This window comes from Phocoena sinus, chromosome 16, assembly GCF_008692025.1.
Source record: "Phocoena sinus isolate mPhoSin1 chromosome 16, mPhoSin1.pri, whole genome shotgun sequence".
Taxonomy (NCBI): domain Eukaryota; kingdom Metazoa; phylum Chordata; class Mammalia; order Artiodactyla; family Phocoenidae; genus Phocoena; species Phocoena sinus.
The window spans coordinates 10,400,765-10,416,168 of NC_045778.1; the positions used below are offsets into that span (position 1 = coordinate 10,400,765).

General features: G+C 48.1%; 1 protein-coding gene across 1 annotated transcript; it reads left to right on the forward strand.

The window, feature by feature from the left end:
- Positions 1–817: 817 nt before the first annotated feature.
- Positions 818–15,138, forward strand: LOC116741911. The gene is made up of 6 exons (XM_032609085.1): positions 818–869; positions 11,689–11,787; positions 12,673–12,866; positions 13,450–13,556; positions 14,495–14,688; positions 14,958–15,138. Exons 1-6 carry the CDS (start codon positions 818–820, stop codon positions 15,056–15,058), a joined length of 747 nt encoding a protein of 248 aa, XP_032464976.1. The 3' UTR covers positions 15,059–15,138.
- Positions 15,139–15,404: the final 266 nt, after the last annotated feature.

Genomic DNA, 15,404 nt, shown 5'->3' on the forward strand with positions numbered 1-15,404 from the left:
TGCATTTCTCAAAGGACTTGTCACTAGAAAAGGTATTCAGCATTTACATAAGATCATCCCCCCAGACGGAAATCAAATTGTTTTCAATCCATATGAATGAGGTTTGCAGAGCTTTCATGATTATCCACTTTAATTGAGAGTAAAATGATCAAACCTAAATAAACTACACGTGAAGAAAGCACCCCCAACACACACACACACACCCACACACGCGCACACACGTGTGCACGCGCGCACCCCCGACCCTGTTCTCCCATTCTCTATTCTCCAGGGTCTACCAGATGGATAAGAGAAGTGAGCTTTCTGGTCCCGTATTCCCCTTGGCTCTGCTCTCTTTTATCCATCACCTATCTGTAGTCTTTCTGCTGGTTCACCATATTACCCTGAATCATCCTTGACTTCAAATCTAGCCTTGAGTCTCCAGATAAGTTCCATTTCTATTTACTCTTTCACATATAATAGTTCTAGACTCTCACAGAAAAAAAAAAAAAAAAAAAAGAAAGCATAAGAAGCTGCAGGGACTAAAGATCTAGAAGGTATAGCAGCTTTCTCTGTCCACCCCTGTGTGTGCAGATGGGCAAGTTCATTGCTCTGGAGAAGGATGAGAGCCCTTTGTGCATCACTTGTGAGAAGGGGGAGGGCACAGCTCTGATACAGAGTTAGCTGCCTCGGGTCAATCTCAGGAAGGAAAAGGGTGCCAAGGCACAGGCACAGTGGAGAAGCCTGATGGAGACAACACGAGACGGAGGCAGAGCCTCCGGATCATTCTGGGTGCTCCATACTTATCCGAGTAGAGACGATTCCCAGATGGGGACGTATGGCTGAGAAACTGGACAGTACATCCCAGGAGCTTCAGAGGACAAGTGAAGGTATCACAAAGAAGCTCTAACTTAGCATAAGGAGCCCTGAGCTTTTGGCCCAGTTCTGTCACCAGGTAATTACATGGCCTCTGCCACGCGTGCCATTTACCCTTAAACTCAATGGGTTGTCCCCATACGCTCTTACTCATTAACAACATGAAAGCATCTCAGTTTGCCTTCTAATAGCAAACAGGTGAAATAGAGTCAGGGCGGTAGGTAAATAACTACCATGATGAATGTAAATGCTCTAACTGAAGAACACTTGAAAAATTCTGATTTTATGTATCCCTCAGAGTTATTTACTTCTATTTCAGTACAATGATCTCTAAGGAACTCTCACAGTTTGTTGGTAAACCTGGAATTTTATTTCAAATACCGCTTTATTCCAGGATGATCACCTAAGGCCTGACAACCTTACAAGTAGAGCTGCTGGGTAGCGGGTGTTTGGTTTCTCGGTGGTATTTCTCGAAATGGACTGAAACTGTATAGAATACAGCACCCAAAATGCTGGTCCTTTCTTCAGCCTGACAGCCCTACTTGTACCACCTCCTCTAAAACCATATTTTTTCTCATATATGTCACGCGTGACAAGCTTGGCACAGCAGTGCAAACGCCACCCCATCGTCGGATGCAGGTCAATTTTACTCCTTGCCTTTATGGACCTAGGTCATGCTGTCTCTCTTGGTGTTTTCATGCCTCTGTTTTGTAGGAATTCCGCCTCTACTGGGACTCATGCTGTGAGAATAAATATTCCAGCCCTAAGAGGTTGGCTCCAGGGACAGAAGCCCAGGGCTCTTGAGAGCTAGGAATATTCCATTTTCTTTTTCTGGCTTTGGTGTCACTGCCTGAGAAAGGAGGCTCGTGTTGAGATAATAAAGATGAAAAAAGAAAAACAAGTTCCCAAAGTGACTGTGTTCAACATAAGTTTGGAACTGCATAATATTTTGTCACCAGGCTCCAAGATGGACAAGGGTTAGACTTGTTAACTGGACACACATTACATTCACAGCTTCACACACAGAGGTAGACAGTGCACTCGGACATGTGGAAGCGGACACCCAAGCACTTTAGCACAGTGTTAGGACTGTGGTCACTCTGGTAGAACCGGGAAGACTCAGCACAGAATTCAGACCCTACAGTTCTTGGCCTGGGCTGGGAACTCCCCAAATAATCCCCCAGATCCAGGGCGGCTCTCATCTGAGTTACACAAGACGTTCTATACGAACGGGAAATGGAAAAGGAGGCTATACTCTCAGCTGCAAAGAAGTATTAATAACACTTCCCTCACCCAAATAATCTTATCTTAAGCTTAAAAGATTATCCTCAGAATATAAAGCTTTATTTTTGTTCTTTCTTGAAGTCCAAAATACTTAATCATTCTCGCAATTTACATACCAAACCCTGAACTATTTTTATCCTAGATTCTGTGATTTCCTTAATGATAGAAAGCAGGTCTTCCTCATCCTGTGGCTGGCACATTATCTGTCAAACAGTAGACATTCAATAAATGCTGTTGAATGTTTAATAAACTCCTTATAATTAATATAGCAACTATTTATCAGAATTATGTGTACGTCAATGCCCCACACTTCGACTGTAGCCGGAGGGCATTGAGCTGGGAAAGTAAATTAAGGGAAAAATGCTTCATTGATATGATGGTTTCCTAATAAAGTATTACTAAGCAACAAGGAGAAATATTTTAATAGATTTGAAGTAGTAAGTGTAATTAAGAGGACAGGAAGGAAAGAAAATCAACTCTATCCCTAGAATTTGGAAACGTTTTACCAGGTTGGTCAACTCTACTTGATCCTAGTAAGGGAAATACTGAGAGAGCCTGGAGAGTCTATACATATAAGTCTTCTGTTTGTACAGGTGAAGTTCTGTAATTTGGCTTAAAACATCCTTGCATGTAGTTTTGCTTGGCATGAAGGTTAGGAGAGAATCCATACTGTTCTGCAAAGCATTAAACAAAGCCCTCTCTTCATATCCTCTGTTCATTCCTCATGTAACACGTGGATATTTTCAGCCTCCTACGTACAACACTCCAGAGAAATTTCTTTGGGGCTTGTGCTTAGAGCTATGGCAAGGCAACGTTTTCAGGAATGCCCCCCCCCCCACTTTTTCAAACACATGGAAACTGTCTCTAAGTTTGGTGCAGGTTCGAGGAATAATAATTAAAATAGGCTTCAAGTTGGTGAATCAGCACATTGATTTTTCTTGGCAGAAAGCTTTCTGGGAAATGTCTGTGAAATGTTCAGTGATACTCACATCCTTCTAATTTATGAGGGTGTAGAAATCACTGTCCAAAGAGATGGCTATATATTTGCTTTGTAAGCAAAAGGCATGTATCATAGTTGCATCTAAAATAGTGTCCCCATCTTTATCAAAGGCACTGAATTTTAACTGTTTTTATTTCCTAGTGTCCAGCACTTCCTCAGTAGTCATTTTAGGTATGTCATATGCCATTTTTATTCCTTCTTCTAAAAATAATTCTATTGTCTGTACTATAAAATGATGCCTGCAACTTTGTGGTGATATTATCCCCTAAGTTTAATAGTGAAATAAGGAAATAAAACTATAAATAAACAAAGAATGTGGTTGACTTTCTTTTTAATCCGAGGTCTATAATACAGCAACAGTTTTTTTATTGTATAAAAGGGTGGAGTACATTGAAGGGATAATTCTGAAACAGACCTTTATTTGCATTGACTTCTCTGTTTTTTACATGTACTAGAACTTTCTTCAACAATGAACATTGCTGCTGCCATAACTCAAAATAATACTCTGTGTTTTGGACTATGAGTTAAGCATGTATTAACTATATCTGCAGACATAATCCTAATTTTAAGACTGCAAGTAAAGAAAAATATTTCTCTCTAGATATATACTATGGACCTAACACAAATAGATTACTAGTTACTTCTCCAGCAAAGATGGGTTTATTTGGGGTCTGCATCCTGGCAAGCCTCATGCAAGTCCCCAGACAGCAAGGGAAGAACACTTTTACAGCGGGCTGCGGGGATGGGGGGAGTGGGATTTGGGAGGGCTCTAGTAAACAGAGTCCATAGCTTGCTATGGGCTGAGTCCTTGCCGGGAGAAGAGTTTTCCTTCTTCCTGTTGGGCTCTGCTGTCCTCACAGGACTTGAGAGCTCCCCCTTCTGGTTTTCCAACTCCCTCTGAGGTTTCTGTTTATTAATTTTTTAATAATACTTTGAAGTGGGTTTTATTTTCCTCTTTTTAAAAGAAATGCTTATTATCGTCCTTTCCCCCTTTGCTGTTTCCTTTGCTGTGCAGAAGCTTTTTAGGTTGATGTGATCCACTTGTTAATGTTTGCTTTCATTTCTTTTTTTAAATTTTTAAAAATTTTTATTTATTTTTAAAATATTCATTTATTTGGTTGCGGCAGGTGGGCTCCTTAGTTGCGGCATATGAACTCTCAGATGCGGCATGCATGTGGGATCTAGTTCCCTAACCAGGGGTCGAACCCGGACCCCCTGCACTGGGAATGCAGAGTCTTATCCACTGCACCACCAGGGAAGTCCCTGCTTTCATTTCTTTTGCTTTTGGTGTTAGATCCAAAAAATCATTGCCAAGACTGATGTTAAGGAGCTTACTACCTATTTTCTTTCTAGGAGTTTTATGGTTTCAGGTCTTCTATTCAAGACCCTAATCCATTTTGAATTCATTTTTGTGTACGATGTAAGATAGTGGTCCAGTTTGATTCTTTTGCATGCAGCTGTCCACTCTTCCCAGCAGCATTGATTGCAGAGACTATCCTTTCCCCTGTTGTATATTCTTGGCTTGTTTGTTGTAAATTACTTGACCATAAATGTGTGGGTTTATTTCCAGGCTCTCTATTCTGTTGCACTGATCTGTGTGTCTGTTTTTATGCCAATACCATACTGCTTTGATTACTACAGCCTTGTAATAGAATTTGAAAGTAAGGAGTGTGATGCCTACAGCTTTGTTCTTCTTTCTCAAGATTGTTTAGGCTATTCAGGGTCTTTTTTGTTTCTGTACAAATTTGAGGATTGTTGTTCCCTTTTTCTATGAAAAATGCATTAGAATTTTGATAGGAATTGTACTGACTCCTATAGATTCCTTTGGGTAGTATGGAGATATTAACAATATTAATTCTTCCAATCCATGAGGATGAACTATCTTTCCATTTATTTGTATCTTCTCCAATTTCTATCGCCTATGTGGTATTATGGATATTGTTATTCCGAATCAGCGTACATAAGTTGAGATAAAACAAGTGACTAATCAGATACTTGAATTCAATTAGAGAACCAGAATTGCCAGTGTGGAGGAAAGGAGATACAGATGTAACAGAAGAAATTGAGTAAAAACTATACGGCTCTCTGTATGAGTTGGATGTATCAATATAAACTCCCAGAGTGTTCTACCATATATGTAATTTCTAGCTCTTCCCACAGAAAAGAACTAGAGACAGTGATCAACTCAGTAGCAAGGAGGATTCCTAACATCCCAACGGTAGTCTTTAATAAAGGAAACCAAGCCTTCCTGAAGAAATAGCTGATTCTAGTCTTGGGCAGGCAATGTACAAGATGGGCTTGAAACATCTTGCCAAAGTAGATATCAAGGAAGCATTCAGGCTACTAGAAAAGATATTTACATAAACAAACAGTTGATATCTAGCAGAAGTGGCACAGCAGGGCAGTGGGAAAATAACATTCTTCTTAATAAGTGGTACTTAAATATCTACATGGGAAAAAGACTTCTACTTCACTACATACTAAAGTAAATTACGGGTGGATTAAAGACCCAAATTAAGAAGTCAAAGTTAGAAAGCCTTTAGAAGATAAAAGTCGGAAAGTTGTTAAGAGAATATTTTCATGACCCTGAAGGAGAGAAAAACTTCTTAAACAAGATTCAAAAAGCATTAGCCACAAAGGAGGACAAGACATAAAGTGAAAAGAAAGCCATGATGGAAGAGATCATGCCAAAACATATAACAACATTGAGCAAATATAGAATATATGAAGAATTTCTGTAAATCAGTAAGAAAAAACTATGCAACTGCAGGAGATAAAAATTCCTTACTATTCCTCACATTGAAAGGTGGCATCTAATTTCCCTTCCCTTGAATCAGGCTGGACTTAGTGACTTGCTTGATTAATAGAACACATCTGGGACGTGCAAGACTAGATCAGAAGAAGCCTCGCACCTCCCACCCGGATGTCTTGCAGTGCTTGCACTGGGGGAAACCAGCTGCTATGTAAGAAGTCTAACAACACTGAGACCACCATGCTGTGAGGAAGCCCTTCTCCAGGAAGTCCAAACCCCAGCCTTAAATCATCCCAGCTGAGGCCAAGCGCCGCTCATATTGAAGATTCATGAGCAAAGTACATTATTGTCGATATTAAGCCACTAAGTTTTAGGGTGTTTTTTATGCAGCAATAAAGAGAACTGAAATAGCAACCCAGTTAAAAAAAAAAAAAGACGAAAGATTTGAACAGTGGTTTCCAGAGGCTTGGGTAGTAGAAATAGGGAGACGTTGGTAAAAGGGTACAAACATTCAGTTACAAGATGAATAAAGCCTCAGGATCTAATGTATAACATGGTGACTATAGGTGATAGCACTGCATTATATAATTAAAGTTTGCTAAGAAGGTAGAAGTTATATGTTCTTACCCAAAGAAAAAAAGAGTAAATATGTGAGGTAATGGATATATTAATTAAAATGAGGAGAATTATTTCACTATGTATACTCATATCAAATATCACACTGTACACTTTTTTAAAATTTATTTATTTTTGGCTGCATTGGGTCTTTGTTGCTGCACGCGGGCTTTCTCTAGTTGCGGCGAGCGGGGGCTCCTCTTCGTTGCGGTGCGCGGGCTTCTCATCGCAGTGGCTTCTCTTGTTGCGGAGCACGGGCTCTAGGTGGGCGGGCTTCAGTAGTTGTGGCACACGGGTTCAGTAGTTGTTGCTCACAGGCTTAGATGCTCCGCGGCATGTGGGATCTTCCAAGACCAGGGCTCGAACCCGTGTCCCCTGCATTGGCAGGCGGATTCTTAACCACTGCATCACTAGGGAAGTCCCCACACTGTACACTTTAAATATCTTACATTTTATTCATCAATCATACCTCAAGAAAGCTGGCAAAAATAAAAGTTCACCTAAAAAAAACCAAATTAAGTCAAATAACAGCCAAGATGGTTCAAGAGTACATTTAGATGGCACAATTATTTTAAAAATAGCATCAGCGGAGGCAGAATGGCGGATACACGTAGGGCAGAAGGAAAAGATTCCCATTGGACAGGAGCCCTGGGAAGATTTTTTTAAGGTGTTAATAATGTCTTTTTTTAATTTCCCCCAGGTGATGGTTACACAGGTATACCATAGTATATATGTGTTTTGTGTGCTTTTCGGTAAATATATTTCACAAGTTAAAAAAGAGAGAGAGGACTTTGACAAGCAACCCTCCCTCCAGCTGCATCTGTGCACAAGGTCTGTTCTCTTGTTGCTGTGCATGAGGTGCTCTGGCTGTTGCAAAGGCAAGCTCTGCTCCCTAGGACATCGCTCCAGCCGCTCTCCCCTGTCCTGGATCAGTATGTTCACCTCTCTGTTAGGCCTGGTCACCTCCCTCCCTCCGGCTGCTGCCCCATCTCTCCTTCCCTTTAAAACACTGTCAGAGGCTCGTCTAAACTCCCCTGCACTGCTCCTCCAGTTCTATCTAGAACCCACTCCAATCAGGCTTCACCCCCACCATTCACCCAGCTGCTCGGTCAAGGTCACTCGTGGCCTCCATGGTGTTGAATCCAGGGACACCCCCCCCCCCCGCCAAGTCCTCATCTTGTCCCATCAGCATTTGGTACAGCCGATCATCCCCTTCTCCATGAAACACTCCCTTCCCTTGGCTTTACCGCCCTCCCACTTCCAGGTTTTCCTCTTACCTCCTAGCTTCTCTGGCTTGGGCTACTCCCTACCTCAATCCCAACACACCTACATGTTTTGCTGTTTTCACCTTCACTCTCTGGATGGTCTCATCTAGTTCCAAGGCTTTAAATGCCGTCTCTCCATGACTCCCCACCCTTGATTTCCAGCCTAGACCTCCTGTGAATTCTTGTCTCTTTTATCCTCAGCATCTAACCAGCAACACCACTAGAGGTCAGCTCTAACTGGACATGTCCCAAGGTGAGCTCTTCATCTCCCCCTCCCGGAACGTGCTTCTCCAACAGCCTTCCCCAACCTGACAATTCCAACCTTTCTGATGGTCAGAAACTTGTGAGTTTCCCTCGAACCCCACATCCAATCAAACAGTAAGTCCTATCCGCTCTGGCTTCAACTTAGAACCAGAATCCAGCCTCTTCTCACCGCCAGCACCCTGGTCTCCTGATATCACAATAGCCCCTACCTGGTCCCGTGACTCCTCTCTTGTCCCCTGCTGTCTTTTCTCAGCTGCAGCAGCTAAAAAGATTCAGTTATTGGGTGTCCGTCCTGCCACTCCCAGGCCAGGAGCCCTCCTGCCTTCCCCTCCCTTGGAGGAAAAGCACACGTCCCACTACGGGTTCCTCCCAGGACTCATCCCACTCTGCCCTCCCCCCCCATCCCAGCTCCCTGGCCTATTTGAATCCCTTGAACACACCTGTGCGCTTGCTGTTTGCTCCACCCAGGATGCTCTTCTCCCAGACAGGTATTTCCATCAGAGCAGTGGGAGTGGAGTCTAGACAAGCATCTGACAGTGCTTGCTTTAAGGAGAAGAAGAGATGGGGTAGTAGCTGGAGAGAGATGGGAGGGTCCAGATCCAAGTGATGTAAACATGTTGACGATCGGTCACCCCACAATAGACTGTAAACTCCAAGCCGGCAGGCTTTTTGTAGGTTTTCTTCACTGCAGTATTCCTGGGCCTAGAATAGTCCCTAGCACGTTTAAAAAAAAAAAAAAAAAAAAAAAAAAAAAAAAAAGGTGACTTGTACCAGCACATAGTGGAACAGCAGAAGTGAGGATTTGCACCCGGGTGTCCCTGACCACTGATCTTTAGACACCAACTAGGAAACTGAAAGGGGCGGGGCCTGTGAGGGGCGGGTCAGGATCTGGAAGCCCCGCCCCCGGCTCTGGCTTGCTTTCTTCTTCTCTAAATTCCACCTGGGAAACCAAGCAGGTGGCAAGGCTCAGAGAGCACTGCGAGACCTTTCCTCCCCGGGTCGCCAGGTGACGACAGAGCCCGCTGGGCTCACCTGCCCACCAGTGGCTGAAGCAGTCCCAGGGCTGGCCACCTGAGGTTGCCTAGGGTCCCAGGCTCCTGCCATTTCCTCTGGCAAGTACTGGGGCCCAGCAGGCCAGAATGACAACTCCCAGGACCATGGAAAGAGCCCTGAGGGAGGAACGGAGGGCCCTGGGCAGAGCAACCTACAGCAAAACCTGAAGGAGGAGGCATCCACGTGAAGAGTTCAGTGGTATCCAAGCCTGGGACTTTGGAAGGCTGGGGAGGGGGCACCCTTGGAAGAACAGACAGAGGCCAGTGTGGCTGGACTGAGGGGAGCAGGCCAGGTGGGCTGCTGGCAGGACGAGGGGCTTGAGGTCTGGCTAAGGACTGGGGCTTTTCCACAAAATGCTGCTGAGTTCCTGTCTGTTAGCAGAGCGACAGGAGAAGGTCTGTCTTTTAAATATCCCTCCTTTGGATCAGAGGGAGTGAGAAACAGAAGCAAAGAGCACGAATCAGGGACAGTGTCCGTGGAGGCCTGAACTAAGAGAGGAGGGATGCATTTTGAAGTTGGGATCCAGGGAAGGGGACGAGTTGATTGCATGTGGGGGTGAGGAGGAAAGGGAACAGACAGAGTCCGAAGGTTCTGGCTTGAGCAGGTGGGGAAATGGAGCTACATGGATGTTGGGGGAGGGATGGGAAGACAGGTCCAGAAGGCAGTTTGGGGCCAATTAAAAGTTAAACACTTCTGGGGCTTCCCTGGTGGCGCAGTGGTTGAGAGTCCGCCTGCTGATGCAGGGGACGTGGGTTCGTGCCCCGGTCCGGGAAGATCCCACATGTCGCAGAGCGGCTGGGCCCGTGAGCCATGCCACAACAGTGAGAGGCCCGTGTACCGCAAAAAAAAAAAAAAAAAAAAAAAGGTTAGACACTTCTGAGGTTAGATCAGCTCTGATCTACTTTCCAATGAAGTCCCTGGGAGAAACTGCTTACCAGAGGATTTCAAGTGAGGATGAGGATACTCTTACCCCAGCTGATTAAACAGCATCTTGTTCCTGGTGAAGTTGACTGTTTATACTGGGGTTGGGCCTGTATAAAATGTTCCAGCCAGCCTCAGTATTGAGGAGAGGTATTTAAGGACAGGAACATAAAGGCAGAAGCAAATGAGACTGTCATGTCTGTGTGCTGATGGCAGCCTGTCATCTGCCAGTCTGTCCCTGGGCCACTGTGAGTCCAGCCAGAGAAGCCAAGCTTGTCAGGCTGTGAGCCCCGTGAAGGCAGCGGTCTCACTGCGGCCAGCACAGTGGACAGTGGAGCCAGACTGTGTGAGTCTGTCATCCCAGCTCCTGCTACCTGTATAGCTTGTGTCACTGTGTCCTAACCTCCTGGGTTAAGGCTGGAACACTTCTCATCAGATTTGCTTTGGAAATTAGAAGCCCTAAGATCTTAGGAAGCTCTTGCCCATCCCTCCCTATGGGGGCGGTTTTCTTCTGGGCTCCCAGAGTGAGCACTGGCGTCATACACACACACAAACACTCACAAACACATACATGTGCACAGTGACATTAAATAAGGACTACAGAACAGGATCAGAAGACGAACAGACATGGGGGAGGTAATGCGAGAAAGGAAAGAAAGGTTGGATGCAGGACCTACATGTGACACGACTCCCACACTTTTCAGATCTTATCCCAACTATGCCTGAGGACATCCCTCAAAATACATGCTAGAATAATTCCTACTGTGCAGGTGGGGAGACAGGTCCTGAGAGACACAGTGACTTATCCAGGATGGAGAACAGGTAAAATGGGGAATTGAGTCTGGAACCCAGGTCTGCCTCCTCAAAGCTGCGCTCAGACCCTCCCTCCCCGGGAGCGGCGGAGAGGGCTGTGAGGTGTGACTGTGTGAGATATGGGGTTGCGTGGAGAAGGGGTGAGCCGTCGGCAGCCCAGAGGGCTGTGTGTAGCGGTGTTGTCTGAGGAGGAGATTCAAGTAAGGGGCCCCCAGGAAGTGAAGTCACCTCCTTGGCAACAGACCCCAACAGAACTCTGAGCCCCGGGAGCCAGGCACACACGTTCTAGCGACAGCCCCACAGCCGGCTCACTTGGCTGGAGACGCTTCACAGAGGCGGATGTTCTCCTGCTGTGTCCTGACTTCCCAGGGCTTCTGCTTCAGGAAACCCCTGAGTGGGAGGTTTCTCAGATGCGTTAGGTGGTTCAATACTTAACCTGGATGACTCTGGTCCTTTACCAAGAGGTCCCTAAGGGAACACGAGGTGGCCTAGAGCAGGCCAATCCAGGCCTGGCCGCGTCTGGGAGCCCTCCCTGGGCAGCCTCACATCCCTGCATCTCCATGTGGGGGGAAGGGGGACTTGAGGGGAGGTTTCCCCTCTGGGCAGGAACGGATGGATGGGAACTTGGTCAGCTGGTGGTCCTGTCATGATCACACTCAGGCACAAGGGTGACGGAGGATTCCTGAGGTGTCTTTTATCAGTGCCAGTGTGGATCCAAGGCCCTCAGGTTGTCATCTTTTTTCCCTCCTTGGAGGAGGTCGGTGCAGAGAGTGGTGTGCGTGTGTCTGCAGGGGAGATGGCTGGTGGGTCTGAGGGGCAGCGCAGGCGGCAGGCAGGGCTCTGAGACTTCACAGGGTTCCACACAGGAGATCGCACAGGAGCTGGTCCATGGCGCCCCCTGCTCCATCTCCCTGCAGGAGGGGCAGGAGCCCCACACCAGCAACAGAGCCCAGGGCAGGCTCAGGGTGAGTGCCAGCGAGGAGGAGACTGCACACCCAGGAAGCCCCAGAGCCGCCCTGCCCCTCCCCTGGGTCCCTCCTGGCGTCCTGCTCCCAAAGGAATCTGGGGCCCCATCTCCTCTCCCGCCTGCCCTCACGGCCCAGGCCCTGCCCGGTCCAGATGCAAAGTCACTATCCACATATACGTGGGAATCTCAGAAAGAGACTTTCATAGGATTCCACTTCATTTTTTTTTAATTTATTTATTTTTGGCTGCGGTGGGTCTTCGCTGCTGCGCGCGGGCTTTCTCTAGTTGCAGAGAGCAGGGGCTACTCTTCGTTGCAGTGCTCGCGGGCTCTAGAGCACAGGCTCAGTAGTTGTGGCACACGGGCTTAGTTGCTCCGTGGCATGTGGGATCTTCCCGGACCAGGGCTCAAACCCGTGTCCCCTGCATTGGCAGGCGGATTCTTAACCACTGAGCCACCAGGGAAGCCCCCACTTAATGTTAAGTCAACTTTGTTTCTGCATTTTTCTACAGATTTTCCTCTTTTAACTCCATCCTCAGGTGTCCATGTTGGCCTGACTAACCTGATCCCTCCCGCCCCAGGGAGACTCTGTGTTCTCATCCCCAGAATGGGATGTTTTGATAACAATCACAGGGATGATGCAGTTAATACAGGGGGAGCTGTCAATGCTGTGCTACAAACTGCCCCGAGATAGTAACACATGTAACCATCGCCCACCGCCAGTTCTACTTGTGAAGCCAAAACCTTTATTCTGCTGAGGGCACTCCTGTCCCACCTCTTGCCACAAGTCTCTGAGGCTTGGGGATTCAGTCTCAGCTCCAGCCCCAGCCCTCCTGGTGTCCTTCACGCTGCCTCTGACTCATGTCCCTGCTCTGTTCCACCCCAGGGGGAAAACGTGTCCACAGGGGACAGGAATGTGACCCGCATGGTGTGGAGCGTCCAGGCAGGCAGGCTGGAGAAGCTGGTGGGAAACCTGGTGCCTGCCTTCCTGGGCAGGGCCCCCTCCGACCTCCCCACATTCCTGGGCACCTACAGGGCTTTCCCTACCACCCAGCAGATGCTGGACCTTCTCTTCACAAGGTGAGCACTTTTTCCCGATGGGACACTGGTGACTCGGCCACCTTCTAGCCGTGAGGTTTTGGAATGTCACTCCACCTCTCTGAGCCTCAGCTGGCCCCTCTGCACACTAGGGTAAAGAGAGGACCAGCCCCCTACGGTGACTGTAGAGACCAGCGGTCCTTCACGGAAAGTGCTTTCTGGGGGCCTGGCCTGTGGAAAGGTCTGCTGGAGGGGCCGTGGTTGTGCTAATTCATCATGTCCCTCCTCCCCATGAGGAAGCCTCCGCCTCAGTTGTCACTGTGCCTCTCACCTTGAGATGAACTCTTTTCCCAGTTGAATGGTGATGGGTGATTCCATTAGGGGTGCCCTGTCCTGGATGGGTGAGAGCAAGTGTTCCTGGGAGTGGGCAGTGGGGCCCCAGGCCACTCAGATGTGTGCGATGGGGCTGGTGGGGCTCATTCATTCTTCATATAGAGGAAGGCCACTAGGTGCAGGCGCTTTTCTAGGCACACCCATCTTTAATGCATCGAGCAGACATCAGTCCTGCCCTCCAGGGCTTCCGTTCTACCGGGGGTCACACCGTCACACCAGCTATCACATCCAGGTGTGTCCTCAGGACAGTCCATGTGACGCCTTCCTGGCCTCCTCTAGTTATGGATGCATCCTCCCTTACTCTGATGAGGACGGTGGACCCCTGCACCAGCTGAAAATGTGAGTGGGCTTTGATTCAAGAGGGAGGGACTCCCTTCTCCAAAGAAGATGCATGGAGATGTGGGGTCTGTAGATGGGCAGGGCTGGCAGAACCCTGGATCCCACTCATCTGATGGTTCGTGCTGAGGGCGGAGGTCTGAGGGCTTCTCCTGGAAAAGAGGAAAGGAGTCCAAGAGAGCTGCAGACGGGGCAGGGGTGCTGCGAGGAGCATCCGGGAGGTCAGAGGTCAGAGTCAGCCCCTAAGAGAGTCCACACCCATCCCCTCTCCATCCCAGCCCTGCCTCCACCCCCCCCATTCTGAGACCCAGAACACAAGGTGTGGAGAGCATCCTGGTCACTGTCTGGTGGATCCTCACCGGTGGGTGCTCAGCTGGTGCTCGGGGACCCAGTGACACGCAGGGGGCAGCTGACCCCGCCCTGTGGGAGGTGAGTGTCAGTAGCAGGAGGAGGGCCAGGCAGGGCTCCGAGAGGATGAGGCAGCATGTGAGTGTAGGAGATAAATCTGAGGTGTTAGGAGGCCCACAGGAAGCCTGGATGGGGTGTTCCCTCCTGGGTCAGATGTTCATGGAGCACCTACTGTGTTCCCGAGAGGGCAGGACCAGAGCAGACACCCTGCCTGTCCTCACAGAGGTGACACCCAGTGGGGAGGGGCCAGGAGAGGGACAGAGCAGTGTGTCAGGCTTCCCTGAAGAAGTGGAGAGGTGGACACACCGTGGATCAAGGGCTGTCACTTCAGCAGGCTCGTTGCCAGCCCCTCCTCTGTGTCCAGGTCCCCTCTGCCAAGTCTGCCAGGTTAGATGGTACGTGGAGTAGAACTGGCCTCTGGATGGGCAGAAGCAGAAGGTGTAGAGGCTCAGGTCCCCGCAGGGCTGTCCTGGGGGCGCAGTGGGGAAGGAAGGCCAGGCCTCTGACTCAGCTGCCCACCTGACTCCCCCCAGGGCCGTGTCCTCCATGCTGGGCACCTGGCTGCACCATTACCCTGAGCATTTCCACCAGCCCCCAGAATTTCCCCGCCTGAAGATGCTTCTGGCTTACACAGAGCTCAGCATGCCTGGCTCAGACCTGGAGCAGCAAGCCCACCTTCTCCTGGCACAGCTGGAGCACCTGGAGCCCCCTGAGGCAGAGGGTGTTGGTGAGGGGGACTCAGGGTGGGTGAAGGGGGGCAAGTGGGGAGGGGAAGGGGCGGAGCCACACGGAACAGAGCTTCCCGAGGCTGGAACTGGGCCAGGAGCAATGAGGAGACTCAGATCACTGTTCCCCTGGACTGCAGTCTGGGAAGCCTTCCGGGGGGTGGCATCTTGGACTGAGACTTCATAGATTGGCAGTGAGAAGTTTCCTGTCTTTGGGAGGCACATGGAAAAGCAGTCCTATTGATGATATTGTCTCATCTTGGGTCTATAGCACCAGCTCCAGAAGAAGCTCTGGCAACTTCTGCAGAACTAGAGCCAGCTACACCTCTACTGCCTGCTACAGCTCCAGAGCCAGAGCAAGTCCATTTTTAATATGTTTTTTTATGATATTTACCAAATTGTTTAATCTAGATATAAAGTTCACTCAAAATAAAATTTAATAGTTTGATTTTTTTAACTTGCACATGTAAATGGCGGTAAGTACATTCACAATGTTACATAACCCCCCTCTAACATGTCTTCCAGAACATTTGCATCCTTTTTGTCCCTGAATAATATTCCATTCTGGGAACACACCGCATTGGGTTCTCCTTTCATCTGTTGGTGGACATTATGAATGTTTTCACCTTTAGGCTCTTGTGAATAGTGGTGCTCTGAATATTTGTGTACCAGCATTTGAATGTCTGTATTCACTTCTTTGGGGTATTGATGTAAGAGT